A 20,021-nucleotide genomic window follows, 5' to 3' on the forward strand; every position below is an offset into this window, starting at 1 on the left:
GGCACACAGCGCCATCTATTCAGCTGGCCAAGCTTTGTTCTCTTGAACTACCTACTTAACATAATCTATAATTTAGATGTGAAACTATCAAATAAGTAATACAATTATCAGTTAGGTAATCCTAATCCACGTAATCGTGCTTGGTAATTATTAAGATACCCCAATACAGCTCGACCGGAGTGTGTAGTGTCCGGCTGGTAGAGAGGCGGGAAACGCGAAGGAATTCTGCTTAGCAAACGTTTTTCCTTATATTCCGGGTAAATCGTTCGGGAATAATTATGTTCGCGCCTCGATTCTATTATTTTGGGGAAAACATTTTTTTCGCAATCATTGTGTACGGACGGAATGTTGTGTCCGACATTTTATTGCTAATCTTCATTGCGTTTTAGGGAATTCGAGACAAACGAATCCCTCAGACAGAGATTGTTCGAAATTTTGAAAAAACATCCTGCGTGGTTGAAGTGAAACTCTTAATTGCTATTACGGTTTAACCTTGTTTGGTACCGATCGATAAAGTTACCGGTGATAAAGTTCACCAAAGGTTAATTAAAGTTATCGAGTCAAGAGGAAATTGAGGGCTTCCGCCTACGCAGTGGACGGTTGCCGGGGGATGTCGGACTTGAACTCTTGTAGCTCAATAACCCGCTTCCGAACCTCGGGTCCGAGAGACCACGCACAAGGCAAGCTGACGTGCAGCGTGGTGTGCGTAGTGCTCAGAGTGCAAGTCTCACACTCATCTGATCCCCACAGGACGAAGAAACAGGCGCTCGCCGGCGCCACATTCACTGGCCCTGTAGGTCAGACGGTTCCACCAACTCGTACCAAGGGATACAGAATGAGGTGGCGCAGAACCAACCTGGATCGAGGAGTGCGATCATCCATCACTTCCAGACGAAACAGTCCGCTGAGACCGTCTCGCGCTAACTCTCCAATCAATAGTTTCGAGCTCACATCAACATAAATTGTGTTGCAGTTCCAATACCAATTGAAACAGCAACACAATACACATCCTCGCCGTGCCACCAGTACTTATACAGCAGCTGCAGCTTCCATGATGTCATTTCTTCACTGCCAAAGTAGTTCGCGAGCACAATTTAGATTATTAATGACCTTGTCACACAAATTAGTCTTCCTCGGGATACTCATACTGTCCTCGAAGGATCATAATTGTTTGGGCATCACTAGTTCCTAGCTTTATAGACTTTCACCACACATCTGCCAAAGAATTAGCCGGGCCTCGCTTGTATTTGCCAAAACCGACAACAAATATATTCTATAACCAACAAATACCCAATTCATATTGGTAGAAATCTTTTCATCTCGTGTACAGCATCTGTACTGTAAATATTCAGATCCCGGGCTCGGAGCGTGTTTGGCGGTACGCGCCTCACATCCTAATGGGCGCGTTAGGTTTCTAGTGATGCGGAATTTTAATCTATAAATCGTATTTCTTGTCTCGACTTATCTATATCTTAAAATCTTACCGGTACATACAACAGTAATGTTTTATTTATTTATTATCATTTTTGAAGTCGGGGCCTAAAGGATAAAGACGTCCGGTGCATTCGTATTGAGCGATGCACCGGTGTTCGAATCCCAGGCGGGTTACCAATGCTTCTAATGAAATACGTACTCAACAAATGTTCACGGTTGACTTCCACGGTGAAGGAATAACATCGTGTAATAATAATCAAACCCGCAAAATTATAATTTGCGTAATTACTGGTGGTAGGACCTCTTGTGAGTCCGTGCAAGTAGGTACCACCACCCTACCTATTTCTGCCGTGACGCAGTAATGCGTTTCGGTTTGAAGGGTGGGGGCAGCCATTGTAACTATACTTAGAACTTATATTTCAACGTGGGTGGCGCATTTACGTCGAAGATGTCTATGGGCTCCAGTAACCACTTAACACCAGGTGGGCTGTGAGCTCGTCCACCCATCTAAGTAACCAATAAAAAAAAATATTAACTTGCACATGGGGTGCGTTTAAAGCTTTATCGAAAACAAAAGCAGCTGTAGTGTCCTATATTATCTACGGTGTTTCCCGAGCGCAATGACATATCTTTCTTTAAACGAGGCTTGTGGAGAGTACTTAACAGTAGGCAGCGGCTTGGCTCCACCTGCTGACGTCCATGGGCGACGGTAACCACTCACCATCAGGTGGATCGTATGCTATATGCAACTGACTAAAATGACAGCTGCGTATCCGTAGCGGATGTTAGCATCGTGTCGAACGTAACTACTATGCGCCTGCCTGGCGGGTTAGCTGAGATTAACCCGCCGGGCGTGGTGGGCCACCTCACCAGCGCTGGTGGGCCACTCAATTATATTTGAATGTGTATGTGGTAGTCCACATACACATTCAAATATAATTGAGATGGCTCCGAGGCTAAATTCGTGTGGTGCGTTTGTTCGAATCACGATTTTTAAAAGCTGATTCTTAATCCTTTTGCCTCCCAAAATGAAAAAATAACTGAAACACGTACAAACAACTGCGGAGACAAAACCAAATTTGGGACTATCACAAAATATATCGATAAAATTATCATCTACACGTCTGACATCACTACGCGGGCTCTATCCACCGTCTTGAGTACAGACAATCGTTGGAAAGTTTTCTGAATGCACCGCGGAGTTACGTTTTGGATCATCCTCCGCGGCTCACGATTACTTTTTAATTCATTTTCGAAATCAATGTGTACCGGCAATAGATATGCCGTACCTACTTTTTTTTATTGCTTAGATGGATGGACGAGCTCACAGCCCACCTGGTGTTAAGTGGTTACTGGAGCCCATAGACATCTACAACGTAAATGCGCCACCCATCTTGAGATATAAGTTCTAAGGTCTCAGTATAGTTACAACGGCTGCTCCACCCTTCAAACCGAAGCGCATTACTGCTTCACGGCAGAAATAAGCTGGGTGGTAGTACCTACCCGTGCGGACTCACAAGAGGTCCTACCACCAGCAACTACTTGAATTGTTATTTTCTTTTGGACTTAAGGACTGTTTTTTGGTGAAATTAAAAGACTTATATTTTATGAGATACCAATTGGCGTGTGTATTCTGAATTAGCAATCGTATAGTTTTATAGGATAGTGGAGTCGGGGAACAATATTCTTAGCCAATAGCAACCGCACACGTTTCTAGCGTCACACACAGCTCGATTCTAATTGGTCGCGAAAATGTACATAATAATACCAATATAATAATACCAATAACAAAATACAGATACAATAATTTCAAGGAACGACATCATCACCTCACCGGCGTCCCGAGGGGGAGGGTAATGGGAGAGATGTGCTCCGCACTAAACGCTTCACTTTCCCCCCTCTGCCTCTTCATGAGTTCTGTCTCATGCGAGGTTTGGACGTTGGTTGTTGAGCGACAGGAGGTTTTAGTCAGTTCGACTCTGACATGCCCCGCCCTCCATTCCCAGTGGAGGGCGGAAGTCCGGCGATTTTTCCTCCTGACCAAAATTGCAAATGCGTGAACACAGCGTGATGCAGTCATTAAACTAAATAGTCATACATCTCATTTATTAATTGACAACAACATTGTTATAGCAGATTGTTTTTTTTTTATTGCTTAGATGTATGGACGAGCTCACAGCCCATAGAAAAGTTAAAAAGTTTAGAACATGATAATACCTAGTCAGGTCATAAATTCTGTCACAAGTTTAATGTAAAATAATTGAAACAAGTTTATTCATTATGTAACCATTCATATACCAAAATGAACTTAACAAAACATAGATTCTTATGACACTAAAGTTTATTCAAAATGACCTCCGTGATTTTGAATACAGGCCTTCAATCTGCGCGGCCAGTCGTCTATCGCAGCACGAACGAGGTCCATATCAATATCGGCGGCTGCCTTAATCAAGCATGTCTTGAGTGACTCAAAATTGGGATGAGGCTTTGAGCACGCCTTTTCCTCCAAGTGTTGCCATATCTTGTAATCTAACGGATTCAAATCTGGACTGGAGGAGGGCCAGTCTTCGTGCCGGATGAAGTCGATTTCACGCGCCGCCAGCCAGTCTTGTGTGCTCTTCGCTCTATGAGCTGGCGCCGAATCTTGTTGGAATACCCGGTGCCTGTTATTCAACATGGTATGAGAAACAGGTTCCACAAGGTTCGTCAGGACTGTATTACAGCTGATACACAACTGCATTCGTTTTTACACCTTTCTCACAAAAATGTACCTCTGTTAAGCCCCAATAAGAAACTCCCAACCATACCATGAGCGAGGATGGAAAATGACCTCGTTGGACACGCGGAATACGGTTGCTCGCTTCTTCACTACTGTGTGCGTACACCTTATCATTTTGTTTGTTGTAGCTCTCTTCTACAGTAAAAATTTTTTCTTCCGAAAAAAGAATTTCCCGATATTTTTTCCCGCGTACCGCTTCAACAAAGCGCGGCATCTCTTCAGTCTCAGGTCCATTAGACGAGCATTCAAACGATGTCCTGTTTTTCTTCGATAGGCCCGAAGCCCTAAGTCTTCATTTAACACCCTTTTCACCGTGGTTCTGCTTAACCCCATCTGAAGGGCCAACAGTTTCTGCTTACGTTTGGGATTTCTTTGAATTCGCGCCTTCACAGCTTTTATCACTGCTGGAGTCCTAGCAGACCGAGGGCGACCACTTCTTGACCTGTCATCTACACTAGAGTCTTCATTGTATCGTTTGATGGTACGATAAACGAATCTTTTGGTTATATTCAACTTTTTCAGTATGTTAAACTTGAATTGCCGCGTAACCGCAACGATGCAACGCAATAACTGCAACACGGTCTTCTCCATATTTAAAAATGAGTAAAATTCTAAAAGTATACATTTTTATTTTCATGAACAATTCGAAATTCGAATTCAATAAACTTTGTTGTGGCCAGCATTCTAAAAGTAAAGTTTTTACTGTGTGACAATACTTATGACCTGACTAGTTATAAACATCTATACATATAAATAAAATTGGAGTGTCTGTTTGTAATATTGAAATAGCCTCTTTTCACTACATGCATATGAATATATATAGGTACGGTACATTACACCAAAATAACATTTTTTACAATTTTTGTGTCTGTCTGTCTGTCTGTCTGTTTGTTCCGGCTAACCTCTGGTACGGCTGGATCGATTTTGACGAGACTTTCACTGATAGGTAGCTGATGATATAAGGAGTAGCATGGCTACTTTTTTAGACTAGCTTCGCCCCGCGGCGTCACCCGCAGTTTTTTTTTATTCCTAGATGGGTGGATGATCTTACAACCCACCTGGTGTTAAGAGGCTACTGGTGCCCATAGACATTTACGACGTAAATGCGCCACCCACCTTGAGATATAAGTTCTAAGGTCTCAAGTATAGTTACAACGGCTGCCCCACCCTTCAAACCGAAACGCATTACTGCTTCACGGCAGAAATAAACAGGGTGGTGGTACCTGCCCGCGCGGACTCACGAGATGGTCCTACCACTAGTAATTACGCAAAATTATAATTTTGCGGGTTTCATTTTTATTGTACGATGTTATTCCTTCACCGTGGAAGTCAATCGTGAGCATTTGTCGAGTACGTATTTCATTAGAAAAATTGGTACCCGCCTGAAATTCGAACACCGGTGCATCGGTCAACACGAATGCATCGGACGTCTTATCCGTTAGGCCACGACTTCAGGCCGAGTTATTGTCGTACCGCGCGCAACACGGCGGGACCCGCCTATCAATAATAAAATTTAAGGTATCCGAAGCGAAGCGAGGGCGGGTCACTACTCGATAAATAAAATACCTAAACTGTTGTATAAAATAAACTTAAAACAAACAAAAGGAATCCGTCCGACGGGGACGGATCAAAGGAAAAACTAAATTGTTATTTTTATTTAATTCCGAGCACTTTCATATTTATCTACCTTTTAAGCCTTCTCTGGACTTCAACAAATAATTCAAGACCAAAATTAGCCAAGTCGGTCCAGCCGTTCTCGAGTTTTAGCGAGACTAACGAACAGCAATTCATTTTTATATACATAGATAGAAGATAGATTGTTTTGAAATCAAGTTAAATGAAATCTGCGAATGCCTTATTAGCTTCCTTATGAAAGGCTAGATAATTGAGTTTGCTCGTGTATCGATTTGAGCAATGAGGTGATTTATTGGATGCATTGGTGGACTTTGAACACGTCCGACTATTTATTGAAATGAAAACGCACTGTCGATGAACGCAGTAATCGATAATTTATATTCCAAGGATAACAAATTATAAACTCATCATTATTTAAAATTATATAACTACAACCTTGATTATCAGAAACGCAGAGAACGCTAAACATGTGCTACAATTATTTTGTTCAAAAAGCCCCTCGAAAATTTCTTCAAAAACCACTCAAATTAGTCAAAACGTCTACAAAGTATCGGGGGGCGCAGCTCTCAGGAATTGAACTAATTGAGTTTGGCGGGAAACGTGCTGTGAAAGAAACATGGCGTCGCGATTCGACAATTAAAATTTTTCAAGTACCTTTTTTAATTGTCAACTGACTAATTGATTCAAAGGTAGACTAGCGAAAACGCTCCTCATTCACGCCGTCTTAATGGAAATAATCAATAACATTAATTATTAAAATTATATTAACCAGTATCTCTCTACATACTAGGTATACTCTAGCATCGGATAGAGGTTAATCTATGGTACTATTACCGTTGACCTTACTTAAAAGGTCATTAAACTGTGACCCATCCTCAAACCGACGCAGCCAACCGTTGCTTAACCTCTTAAATAAAATAGAAGCCAATCTTAAAACAAGGAGCATAGATATTCTTCGAACGTACAAGGGAGTCAATATTTGAACATATGCGCCTTGCGAGCAGCCAGCGAAAATGTTATTTTTATGCGACCCACATGGAAATGACTCTACACCCCCTCTTGTTGTACGAAGTAGAGCTGAGCCACTCTCGTATCGATCAGAGAGCGCGAGGGTAGTATTCGATCAACCAAGTTTAGATTTAATCCAGAGTGCTCACAACATACCGTAGTTCCTTTACCATCACGCAACATACCATGTCAACGTCAATGGTGACGTCAGCACTGACCTAGTCTCGCTGTTTTGTTACAGAGCCCCTCAGGCACCATCGTCTTGCCGTCTTAATGTTCAAGACATTATTTAAAAATCGCAAATGTAGGCACGTGAGGTAAAAATAGGTGGAAGTTTATGTGAAGGTATGGATATTAAGGAAGGCCCTTAGTATGAAAGCTGATGATGATTTGTAATCAAAATAGAATAGTGTCGATATAAAAGAGATGCGCCATCTTTAAATCATGCATCGTAATTACAAATTCTAAATTCTTATTCTTAGTATTATTTTCCTACCTAATCGTTGGTAGCTTATGGGACTATCCCAATTGAGAGTGGACTGGTAGGTGAACCCACGGAGCTCAGCCTGAAAGTACTCGCTAACACCAGCCCTAGCAGGAGCAATGCTCCGCTGAATCTGCCACCGGATGGGAATCACGACCGACTGACCAGATCTGGCGAGAAACGCAGTGGGTGGTGCGTATGGGTTACTTCGAACGTATTCTACGAGAAGTGACCGGTGCTCGGGACACCTAAACCCACCGAGAGTGCATTGGGGGGATCCGAAAGGACATTTTTAGGGGACGTTACTATTGCGTTGGCCCGTCACATTAATTGTTCAAAATTTTATATTGTCGTAAAGATGTACAAAATTAACACTTTTAGTCTAATCCAGAATTCTACAAAAAATAATCAAATCGAAGGGTCTGTCTGTGATTTCGAAATAAAAGCTTGTTTTAGGGTCACGTGGTTATCAGTGATTTATCTTCTTCTTCTTTGTCTCCACCTTATCCCACTAGGTGGGTCGGCACAGCGATTTTTTCTCTTCCATTCTCTTCTCTCAGCCGTCATCTCAACACTCACTCCTCTCTCTCTCTCATATCGTCATTCACACACTCCATCCATGTCTTCTTCGGTCGACCTCTCCCCCTCTACCTTGGACTACCATTTCCAAACATCTCCTAGTCACATGCATCTCCTGTCCACGCATCACATGTCCATACCACGCTAATCATTCGCTCTTTGGTGTCAATCACCGGTCAATACTTTCACACTTCCTCTGATCAGGGCTTTATCAAATCCTAAAAACGCCTTTATTCTTTTATCTGTCTCTCTATTTATCTTCTCCGTGAATGCTGGAGGAATGAGGATGTATATAAAGGGTTAATATGAGATGAAAATTGACAAGAACCACAGCACACGTTATTCTCGCCGCCTCCTGTTAATTCTCAATTTTTTTCCTAACACGATACTATGCAAGTTAGGCACGAATACAATAACATTGTTAAACATTTTAATCTTAAATAACAACCTATTCAAAAATATATTCCCATCGACACCGTCTCAGCTCTAGCAAGTAAATTTACCCTTTTCTACACGGCACAAGAGCGCCTTTCCCAACGCGAGAATTTTGTTTCTTAATACAAACCTAATATATTATTTACAGAATTTATAACATAACACAAAATAAGAAAAACGCCGAATTCAATGTTTTTTGGTTGCGATGCCACTAACAACAATACAGATTAGAGGAACTCCATGATGATCTGCCAATTCGATTGTTAATCAGATGCGGGTGGTCTCAGCTCCAACAGCCCATCATCTTGCTCGAGGAATTAATTCTCATCTTATCTCTCTCTAGCGTAAGATCGTGGAGGTTTATTTATCTTTTTTTTCCTACCTAAACTGATAGCTTTGAGAGGCTATGTCAGCTTAAGATTGCACAAAGTGGGAATGAGTTGCTCGCTCCGGGAATTTCAATATTGTAAAATTGTTATGTTATACATAATTACTTATTGTAAAAATGAATATTTAAAAAATCTAATATCAAAAAAAAACTAATATTTAAAAAAAAAAAAAGACATGCCCGCTGAGTTTCTTGCCAATTCTTCTCAGGACGGAGGCTAATTCTTGTGAATTGGCGGTAGTTCTTTTGACGTTCAACAAGTATGTACTTTCATTTATGTTGAATAAAACTTTTTTGATTTGATTTGATTTGATTTAACCGGGCGAGTAGGTGAGCTCATGGGGCTCAAACTGGGAGTGTTGCTAACACTGGCCCTAGGAAGAACAGTGCTTCGCAGAATCTACCACCGGATCGGAAACGCAACCCACTGAAAAGATCCGGTGAGAAACTTAGTGGGCTGTGTCTATGGGTTAATTTACTCGTGGAGCCCTTCGTCACAAACGACGGGTTCAGCGAGGACGGTGACCATTACTTGAGGTACCTAAAAGCACCGTTAATAGATCGGGAGGATCCGTAATAACGTTTTAAGGGCGACGTCGACTGTTTACCATTCGGTCACAGGATTGGGTATTTATCTTGTAAAGTACGAGAGGCATGTCAGTTTATAAAATCGTACTGTCGCCCTGCCAGTATCAGCGAGCCAATCTATCGTTAAGCAACGGGTATTGAATACCTCAGATACCCTCCGAGCATGAGGTGGTCTTGCTTCCTCCGCTGTAATTTTTTAATGGAACTTTCCACCAACATTGACCAACATACAGAAAAATGTGATAATGACAGTACTAACTTGTAACTAGTTCTCTGTAGTCGTGTATTCACTTTAATTAATGGGTAGCACTCGAATTTTAGCGTTCAGTCCAAGAGCTGAGCGTGGAGCGACGTTTTCAAATTAAAAAGTACCACTTCATTTTGAAATCACTTTTTTATTTTTAGTACGGTGTACGAGCTCACGGCCCATGCGGTGTTAAGTGGTCATAAATATAAATTTCTACGTTAATACTGCACTTCAAAACCATCCTTATCAACAATGAATGTTGCGCAGCAGAAACATTATTAAACGGTAGGCAGCGGCTTGGCTCTGCCCTGGCATTGCTGAAGTCCATGAGCGACGATAACCACTCACCCACAGGTGAGCCTTATGCCCGTCTGCCTACAAGGGCAATAAAAAAAACGGGCAAGGCAGTTGTAACTATCGTTACTAAGCGCTTAAAAGACGACATAGAAATTACGCTTTGACTGTTGAAGAATTTGATTTCATAAATTTCGATGCATGCTGCAACAGCATACGTTTGTAGAATGCCCCTTCAGCTCAAGGGGAAAATTTACATAACGATCATTAGACATGTCGTGCTGTATGGATCTGATTGTTGGGCGATGAAAGTAGAGCATGAAAGAAGGGTGCAAGTGGCAGAGATGCGAATGTTGAGGTGAATGTGTGGAGTGACAAGAATGGACAAGATAAGGAACAAATTAAAGAGCGGACGGTAAGTGTGGTATGAACATGTGATGCGTAGAGAGAAAATGCATGTGACTAGGAGATGTATGGAAATAGTAGTACATGGTAGAGGGGGAAGAGGTCGACGGAAGAAGACATGGATGGAGTGTGTGAATGACGATATGAGAGAGAAAGGAGTGAGTGTTGAGATGACGGCTGATAAAAGAGAATGGAATGAAAAATTCGCTGTGCCGACCCCACCTAGTGGGATAAGGTGGAGAAAAAGAAGAATAGATTTAGATGCAATTTAAACTCTAACCTCATTTACCCAAGGTAGAGAGCGGGTTTCACATTTATTACCCAAGATCACCAGCCATCACATGACACCGATACCTAATGGTTCATGGACATAATAACGAAACTATTCACTAAATTTTTTTTCTTTTTATTATTGTTTAGATGGGTGGACGAAGTCACAGCCCACCTGGTGTTAAGTGGTTACTGGAGCCCATAAACATTCACGACGTGAGTGCGCCATCCACCTTGAGATATAAGTTCTAAGGTCTCAAGTATAGTTACAACGGCTGCCCCACCCTTCAAACCGAAACGCATTACTGCTTCACGGCAGAAATAGGCAGGGTGGTGGTACCTACCCGTGCGGACTCACAAGAGGTTCTACCACCAGTAATATGATACAGTACAGTAATACATATACCGTGGCGTAGACAAACAGACTTATAATCATCGCGCACTCTTACGAATTGTACCACGCGACTTCCGCCATCCTCTGGCCACAGTTATTTACCGTTTAGCGCGCGTACTCATGAGGCTTTTAGTGTGAAAACGTGTTAATTCACAAACAATACCCATTTTTTATTGTTATCATTAGATACTGTTTAACTCGTTCGCGGCGCTCCCATTTAACGCGGCGCGGACACTAATTGTTTAGTTAAACCGGACATTTTATTTGACTTTCTCTTCTTGTGCTTAAAGCTTTATCTCGTACATTATAATTTCGGGCCGTCGAGAAACCAGTAATGTACTCGCGGACGAGTTTATCATGACCGGGGACGCGAGGAGGTGACGCGGTCGCTCGCCGGGACGATCACTTCTGTAATTGTGAGCTCCGTAACGTTAGGAAACTGGCGTAGACACACATAGGAACAACGAGAAGGGGAGATCAGTCCAGAGCTCGGTGATATATGGCCACAAGATCGCCCTACGCACCACAACGCATGAGCTATCATGGATCATTTTAAGAGCAGTAGCTGCCGACACTTCACAATTAATTTCACACTTCCAGATACGGAACCATGAGAAAATTTTCCGTACTTGTCTTCGATACCGTCCGATCGGTGGCTGCAAGAAAAAAAAAACCCTTCCGAATCCTTTTAGTTTAAAAGTTTCCCCGGAAACCCTTTATTAGACTCGTGTTTCATTCTGTCCTCTCAGCGCTCTTTAGGACTTGGCTTGTGCGACGGGAAAAAGGTTTACTCGGAAATACAAACCCAGGTATGCAATTTTTTTTGGAAACATTGTATTATGTATTGTATACCACAGGCAAAGATCATTGGGCGTTTTTTACCCGCTTTTTTAAAGTCGCGAACATAAACCAAAACACTTTCAAATCATAGTGCTTCCAATCATATTTAATATTATGTGGTTATTTTAATTCATAACAATGGGAAAATGGAAATAAAAGTAAAATGAAATTCATATTTTAAGTTGACTATTTGTCCTAATTACTAAATATGACCGCTCAGTAAGTTAAAATATCACTCCGTGGTATTTTCGTAAAGTCAACCTGACTGATAACGCTCATGCCGCAGAGTTTATAAATATAATAAATGAGAATATAAATAGAGAAAATGAATTGGCTGATTACGTGATTCGAAACAACTTAAACAGGCAAAGAGTTGCATTCACGCCGATAGAGGCAAACAATCCCGAATTAAGAGATTTTCCACAATTAACTTACGACGAGCTATTTTTATTTACCTTGGGAATATACCATTTGAAATTGGCCAAATCTTATTGCCATGAACACATGCGGCCAAACGGAGTGTATATAATGGAATTATACCATCGCAGAGAGTTGGTAGAAAATAAAATATTAATACGAGGCAGAATACAGTCTCGTCACATAAGAGCAAAACGCTATTATACATATATACTAATAAATCCGGCATTGCAAGGAAGACAAAGCCTCGAAGGGTATTACTGTTCCTGTATACACGGCCGCCGCACTGTAGGGAGTTGCGCGCACATCGCCAGTGTGGTATACTTTTTATCTTGGGCTATATATCAAGAAGAATTTCACGCACCTGCGGCGTTTTTAGACGAAACTCTTGTAGATTTGGATGCGGCAGAATAAAAGTAAAGAGAAAAACATGTTTTTTTTATTCCTTTTTTCCTCTTGAATTATTGCACAAAAAAGTAAAAAAAAATATATTTTTTTAATGTCCAGTTTCTCCTTATTCCCACGGCTCACAGATATGGGACCTATACCATTGTAAACTAGATTCAATTGCCTATCCACCAGACCTAATTTCATTTTTGTTCGCTGTAGGTAATTGTCTCATACAAAGGTGCCCGATGTCCTTTGCATTTTGCATTGCACAGATGGATAAATGAATTCATTGACATCCTAGTATCGAATGGTTTTACCGCCTCCCACCACCCGCCACAAACAACTCGCAACATCATTCAGACAAATCATTCGTTTTGTTGTTTAACCGGGCAAACGAGCTCACCGAGAATATGGTGTTAGGTTGTTACCGGAACCCACAGACTTCGAAACGTTTATTCCGCCACCCACCTTGAGACATGAGGTCATTCCAAATGTATAGCGGCTAACATTGTCGTAGGGCTCCGAAAGAGGTGGATAAAGGTCCTTAAACAAGACTGGAAAAGAGTGTTCTCTTTTCCAATCTTACCACATCCACAACGAATCTTATATCTTGAGACGCACCTGCAGAGTAGGCTCACTTGCAAAAATTGAAAACCATAAAAAACCCAAATTCCACATCTAAATTATCCACAGACAACAATCCACCGCGTGTATACAGAATAATTGCAAAACAATTGTAGAAACACGATTTGAAATTGTGGGGAAATGTTTGTATTTTGAAGATCTAGGGACTGCAGAATTGTACACGGCAATATGAGGAGGGGGCGTTCTAAAAGACTTGAATGGGCTGCGTGAAAGAAGATTATGCGAGAAAAGGTTCTCAATGGAAGACCCTGCTTCACATCATTTCGACCTTCACATAAGGGAATAAGGACCAAAAGTAGAAGAAGAGTGCAGAATTGTATAATAGGAACGCTATACAATGCGTCGTGGTCCACGACAAACAAAAAATACACGAAGGTATGTATGTATATCTATACAGACAAGCCACGATCAAATACTATCTGCTGTTCACTTTACAGTAAGAAACATCTCGGAAACCCAAAACAGGTTGCTTTGACCCTGTCAAAAATAACATATACCTAGTCAGGACATAAATTCTGTCACATGTTTAATGTAAAATAATTGAAACAAGTTTATTCATTATGTAACCATTCATATACCAAAATGAACTTAACAAAACATAGATTCTTATGACACTAAAGTTTATTCAAAATGACCTCCGTGATTTTAAATACAGGCCTTCAATCTGCGCGGCCAGTAGTCTATCGCAGCACGAACGAGGTCCATGTCAATATCGGCGGCTGCCTTAATCAAGGATGTCTTGAGTGACTCCAAATTGGGATGAGGCTTTGAGCACGCCTTTTCCTCCAAGTGTTGCCATATCTTGTAATCTAACGGATTCAAATCTGGACTCGAGGAGGGCCAGTCTTCGTGCCGGATGAAGTCGATTTCACGCGCCGCCAGCCAGTCTTGTGTGCTCTTCGCTCTATGAGCTGGCACCGAATCTTATTGGAATACCCAGTGCCTGTTCTTGAACATGGTATGAGAAACAGGCTCCACAAGGTTCGTCAGGACTGTATTTTGATACACAACTGCATTCGTTTTTACACCTTTCTCACAAAAATTTAGCTCTGTTAAGCCACAATAAGAAACTCCCAACCATACCATGAGCGAGGATGGGAAATGACCTCGTTGGACACGCGGAATACGGTTGCTCGCTTCTTCACTACTGTGTGCGTACACCTTATCATTTTGTTTGTTGTAGCTCTCTTCTACGGTAAAAATTTTTTCATCCGAAAAAAGAATTTCCCGATATTTTTTCCCGCGTACCGCTTCAACAAAGCGCGGCATCTCTTCAGTCTCAGGTCCATTAGACGAGCATTCAAACGATGTCCTGTTTTTCTTCGATATGCCCGAAGCCCTAAGTCTTCATTTAACACTCTTTTCACCGTGGTTCTGCTTAACCCCATCTGAAGGGCCAACAGTTTCTGCTTACGTTTGGGATTTCTTTGAATTCGCGCCTTCACAGCTTTTATCACTGCTGGAGTCCTAACAGACCGAGGGCAACCACTTCTTGACCTGTCATCTACACTAGAGTCTTCATTGTATCGTTTGATGGTACGATAAACGAATCTTTTGGTTATATTAAAATTTTTCAGTATGTTAAAAATTTGAATTGGCGCGTAACCGTAACGATGAAACGCAATAACTGCAACACGGTCTTCTTTAAGCGTCCACTCCATATTTAAAAATGAGTAAAATTCTAAAAGTATACATTTTTATTTTCATGAACAATTCGAAATTCGGATTCAATAAAGTTTTTTGTGGCCAGCATTCTAAAAGAAAAGTTTTTACTGTGTGACAATACTTATGACCTGACTAGGTATAGCTTAAACGCCACGACATCCAGGTTTAGACGAACACTGACGACATACAAATGAGTGCTGCTCCTCTACCAAGTTCTTTTCCAAATCACTAATCAGACCTTCAAACAAACCGGTTCATAGTTGTGCTCGGCTGATAGCAGGTGGAGTAGCCGCTGTAACTATACTGAGACCTTAGAACTTATATCTCAAGGTGGGTGGCGCATTTACGTTGTAAATGTGGTGGGCTGTGAGCTCGTCCACCCATCTAAGCAATAAAAAAAAGATGCTAAGTAAATGAAAAAAGTATACATCATAATTGGCGCGATGGTAAAATTAATTTTAGGAAAGATTAATTAAGCCGCGAGTGTTTTCAGTGATTCGCATAAACTGAAGAAAAGAAAGAGAAAAAAATAAGATTAAATTCTCGAACAGAAAACCGGGGTGGGAAAAATGCCGACTTTCGTTTCCCGCGTAAAAACCTTTGTGACAGCAAAAATGGCGGGACCGTGCGCCCATTACGGACAAGTGACGCCTTGACCGGCCGTGTAATTGCACAAAATATATATTTTAATAACGAAAGTTACGACAGAGAAGAGACAATTTTGACTTATTTATCGGTGTAGCCGCAGGAAAGCATTATTAAAATATGCGCCTCAAATTCGTAAGCATCCATCTTTGAAGACGGTGAAAAAATCATTTGAGTAAATTTAAGCTTCAATACATCGTATTTAAAACAGATTTCCGTCTGTGCGTCTGTATCAAAATTAATCTTCACAATCGCTGAATCATTTTTGTTTTTTTTATTGCCCTTGTAGGCAGACGAGCATACGGCCCACCTAAAGGACGCCAGCAATGCCAGGGCCAGAGCCAAGCCGCTGCCTACCGTTCCAAACAAACAAAGTTTTTTTTGTTAAAGAAAACGTCCATTCTAAATTCATACCCTTTTTAACTAGGCATCTTTCTATGTACCTAACTCTATCTAACAGTATATTTTAAGGTAATTACCACAAACCCTAAAATAATGTGAAGACCGCACCCATATTAGGATAAGAAGTCAAAGTTCCTTTTAGGGGGTGGAGGGATTGCTTGTGGCCCACAGACTTTCATAGCTTCACCAAGACATGTGGACGAACATGGGCTCAGCCGGGTAAGGCAAAATCTGCTAAGAGCGGCCATGTCGTCCTAAACACGTCATTACGGATCCTCCCGAACCATTAACGATACTTTTAAGCACCGGCCACCGTCCTTAGGATCCGTCCGAGTAAATTAACCGATAGACACAGCCCACTGAGTTTCTCGCTGAATCTTCTCAGTGGATCGCGTTTCTGATCCGGTGGTAGATTCTGCGAAGCACTACTCTTGTTAGGGCCAGTGTTAGCAACACTCCGGTTTGAGCCCCGTGAGATCACCTACACGTCAAGAAGCTGACAGCCTCTCAAGGCTATCAGAATAGGTAGGGAGAAAACAATAAACAGCGGCCCAAGTGCCTTCGACGGAGAGAAATCTAGGACAGCTGCTTCGTAAATGGATCGAGTACCGGATCGGAATCGCGACCCACGAAAAGACCCGTAATAATATCTCAGGATGGTTGTAGGGCGCGGGCTGATGTTATAGGCTAGGTTTGTCGTCGAGCTTGTCGCAGAGAACGGTGATCTGTGGTTTGGGGGCTGTCAGTAGTGGCTTCCAAGAGAACTGCTAGTGGATCAAAGGGATACGTTAGAACACCTTTTAATTGTATCACAGCTATTTAATTTTCACCCCACAAGCCGAAACTTATGGCGGATACTCTACAAAAATACCTTTTTGAGCCCTGCAAGTGGTAGTAGGAGCTCTTGTGAGTCCGCACGGGTAGGTACCACCGCCCTGCCTATTTCTGCCGTTAAGCAGTAATGCGTTTCGGCTTGAAGGGTGGGGCGGTCGTTGTGACTTGTAACTACTTAGTCTGGCCATAAATACTGTTACAATTAAAAATAAACAAAATATTACATTTGAATTTGGAATGTCATTTTTATATGATTGCTCATTGAGTTTTCTCATTTTGGCGCCCATACATTGTACAATATTTTGCGATATTAAAATGGAGTGGGGTGATAAAGAGAACCGAATCGTTGTGATTGCATTACACATAGTAGATATGGAGCCAAATGCAATTTTTAATATACAAAATAAAATTTTACTGGTGATAGGCCTCTTGTGCGTCCGCACGGGTACGGAGCACGATTCTAGTTAGATACCTATCTTCCACACTGGGACGAAGTAATACGTAGGAGGACTGTGATTAATTCAACATGTTTTTCGTTATTTTTAATTAAAAAATAGTCAAATGTGGATTAAAAGATGGTATACGTTTCGAAAAAAAAAAAAAACAGAAAAATACCTAAGGGGAAACTTAAAAAAAAAACCAATATCGACATTAAAAATAATATGTAAAAACCATTAATTTTTGTTTTAATTGTATTTGAGAGCAAGATGGGAATTAGTTCCCATCCTGCCTATTTCTGCTGCAAAGTAGTCATAGAGTCCAGTTAGTAGGGTAAGGCAGGAGTTATTCACTAAATTGAGAGAAGACCTCGTGCCCCAAGATTAGTCTTCGTATTCGTTTTACTGGTGGTAGGACCTCTTGTGAGTCCGCAAGGGTAGGCGCCACCGCCTTGCTTATTTCTGCCGTGAAGCAGTAATGCGTTTCGGTTTGAAGGGTGAGGCAGCCGTTGTAACTATACTGAGACCTTAGAACATATATCTCAAGGTGGGTGGCGCATTTACGTTGTAGACGTTTATGGGCTCCAGTAACCACTTAGCACCATGTGGTCTGTGAGTTCGTCCACCCAAATAAGAATTAAAAAAAAACTAACTGCTTATCTGCCATATTTAAATAAAACTGAGTTTTCGATCTGTTTCGAGACAGGCAGTGGCATTCACGTCTATATGACTAACTTCTAGCAGTCTAAAGAAAATCGCCGTATCACTATCTCCATCACTCTACAACTGTAATGTTGGAAAGTTCAAGAGTACTAAAACCCTATCTCCTGCTCGACAAGCTGATGCGAAGCGATTCCGCATTGACTTAGTAGAAGTCTCAACGCTATTGTATACATGTTCCCTGTCCGCTTAGATTCCCACCACTTCCGATCCCGGTTAAAAGAAAACTGGGGAAATAGGGGGCAAAAAAGAGATAGGTGCAGACTATTAAGTTACAAGAACATTTATTTTGTGGGATTATAGTTACATCCCTATAATTGTTTTTATTCCGATCCGAACTGTCGCAGGCGTTCACAGCACTAGATCCAACCTCGCTCTAGCTAGGTCATTACAAAAACGAATTTAATTAATAATTCAGCATTTTACTTTGTAATTGGTTCATATTAAAATAATCATCTGAAATTAATATTGAAAGACTTTTTTATTTTTAACATGTTTTTATGAGTTCGGTATGCGTGTACGTAACGGAATTTTTGAACGTCATTCGCATCGTATTCCAGAAGTCTGATCAACTTGACAATTGGCACACGCGTCAAGGGCTGATGTCATTCCCGATCCTGCGGAAAGAATGGAAAGCAGTCAACGTCGCCCCAAACACGTCATTTCGGATCCTCCCGATCCACTAACAGTGCTTTTAGGTACCTCAAGCACCGTACATGGTTCTCTTCGAAACCGTCGCTAGCGACGTAACCCTCAGACACAGCCCACAGAGTTCCTCGCCGGGTCTTCTCAGTGGGTAGCGTTTCCGATCCGGTGGTAGATTCTGCGAAGCACGGCTCTTGCTAGGGTTCGTATTAGCAACGTCGTCAGGTTTGAGCCCCGTGAGCTCTCATACTAGTTAAGGTTACGCTGATATAGCCTCTCAAGACTATCAGCTTAGGTAGGATAAAAAAAGGCTGATGACAATACAATAATTTCATTACTTTGCTTCTTTTTTTAGGATTGAGGGATTCCTAGTGACCCAGAGGCCTTTCCAGTTTCACCAGGATAGCTGGACGAGCAAGGACTCAGCCAGGAGGGGTGGGGTTTACTAACAGCCACCCGAGCGTCTCCAAAGGAGACCTAACAACTCAAGAATAGCTGCTTCGCGAATGAATCTGGATCGGAATAGCGACCCGCTGAGGTGATCCGGCGAGAAAATCAACGGGCTGATGTTTAGGTTACGCATTGCACGTCGAACTCTGTCGAGTTCGACGAGTACGGTTACCGGGGTCTCTACTCCTAGTGTTAGAGCTAAAGGTGTCTAATGCAAGGGTTACTGGATCTGATAGATTCGTAAAGACGGGATAACTTTGTTCAGATGTCCTGACCAGTATTAACAAGATATAACAGAAGATGAAATTACTTCGATAAGGCTATGCGTCATGATAATCGCCTTATCGTTGCCGCTGCTGACTACTCCCCTAATCCTGATCACGCAGGAGCCAGTCACCGTCGACGCCCTAGACACGTCCTTACGGATCCATCAGATCCAATAACCTTTGCATTAGACGCCTTCAGCTCTAACACTAGGAGCAGGCTTAGGGACCTCGGTAACCCTACTCGTCGAACTCGACAAAGAGTTCGCCGTGCAACCTAACCCATGAATCAGCTCGCTGAGTTTCTCGCCGGATCTTCTCAGCGGGTCGCGATTTCGATCCGGTAGTAGATTCATTTGCGAAGCAGCTGCTCTTGAGTTTTTAGGTCTCCTTCGGAGGCGCTCGAGTAGCTGTTAGCAAATCCCACCCCTTCTGGCTGAGCCTTTGCTCGCCCACCTGTCCTGGTGAAACTGGAAAGGCCTCCGGGCCACCAGTAATCCTTCAATCATAAAAAAAAGAAGATGAAATTGTTAATGAAGTTTGCCAATTAAGAACGTTTTTTACTTTATAAACAAATTTTTTGACTTTATTTAGCCAAGAAAGGTTTATTCCGGGGCACACAGAGGTCGCGATATATATTTTTTTGCTTAGATGGGGGAACGAACTCAAAGCCCACCTGGTGTTAAGTGGTTACTGGAGCCCATAGACATCTACAACGTAAATGCGCC

General features: G+C 41.9%; 2 protein-coding genes across 5 annotated transcripts in view; one reads left to right on the forward strand and one right to left on the reverse strand.

The window, feature by feature from the left end:
- LOC114246591 (homeobox protein PKNOX2) overlaps nt 1-20,021 on the reverse strand; it is a 34,518-nt gene that overhangs the window by 13,058 nt on the left and 1,439 nt on the right. The window lies entirely within an intron of this gene.
- Nucleotides 611-12,626, forward strand: LOC149500214 (uncharacterized). The gene is made up of 2 exons (XM_089737663.1): nt 611-797; nt 12,037-12,626. The coding sequence occupies exons 1-2, from the start codon at nt 611-613 to the stop codon at nt 12,609-12,611; spliced, it is 762 nt and encodes a 253-aa protein (XP_089593789.1). The 3' UTR covers nt 12,612-12,626.

The sequence above is a fragment of the Bombyx mandarina genome, chromosome 23 (genome assembly GCF_030267445.1).
Source record: "Bombyx mandarina strain Sakado chromosome 23, ASM3026744v2".
NCBI classification, from domain to species: Eukaryota; Metazoa; Arthropoda; class Insecta; order Lepidoptera; family Bombycidae; genus Bombyx; species Bombyx mandarina.

Excerpts from the sequence above, each read along its gene's own strand:
- LOC149500214 (XM_089737663.1), top strand. The coding sequence starts at position 611 with ATGTCGGACTTGAACTCTTGTAGCTCAATAACCCGCTTCCGAACCTCG. Across the intron at positions 798-12,036 it reads CACATTCACTGGCCCTGTAG|TCAACCTGACTGATAACGCT; the intron begins GTCAGACGGTTC and ends ATTTTCGTAAAG.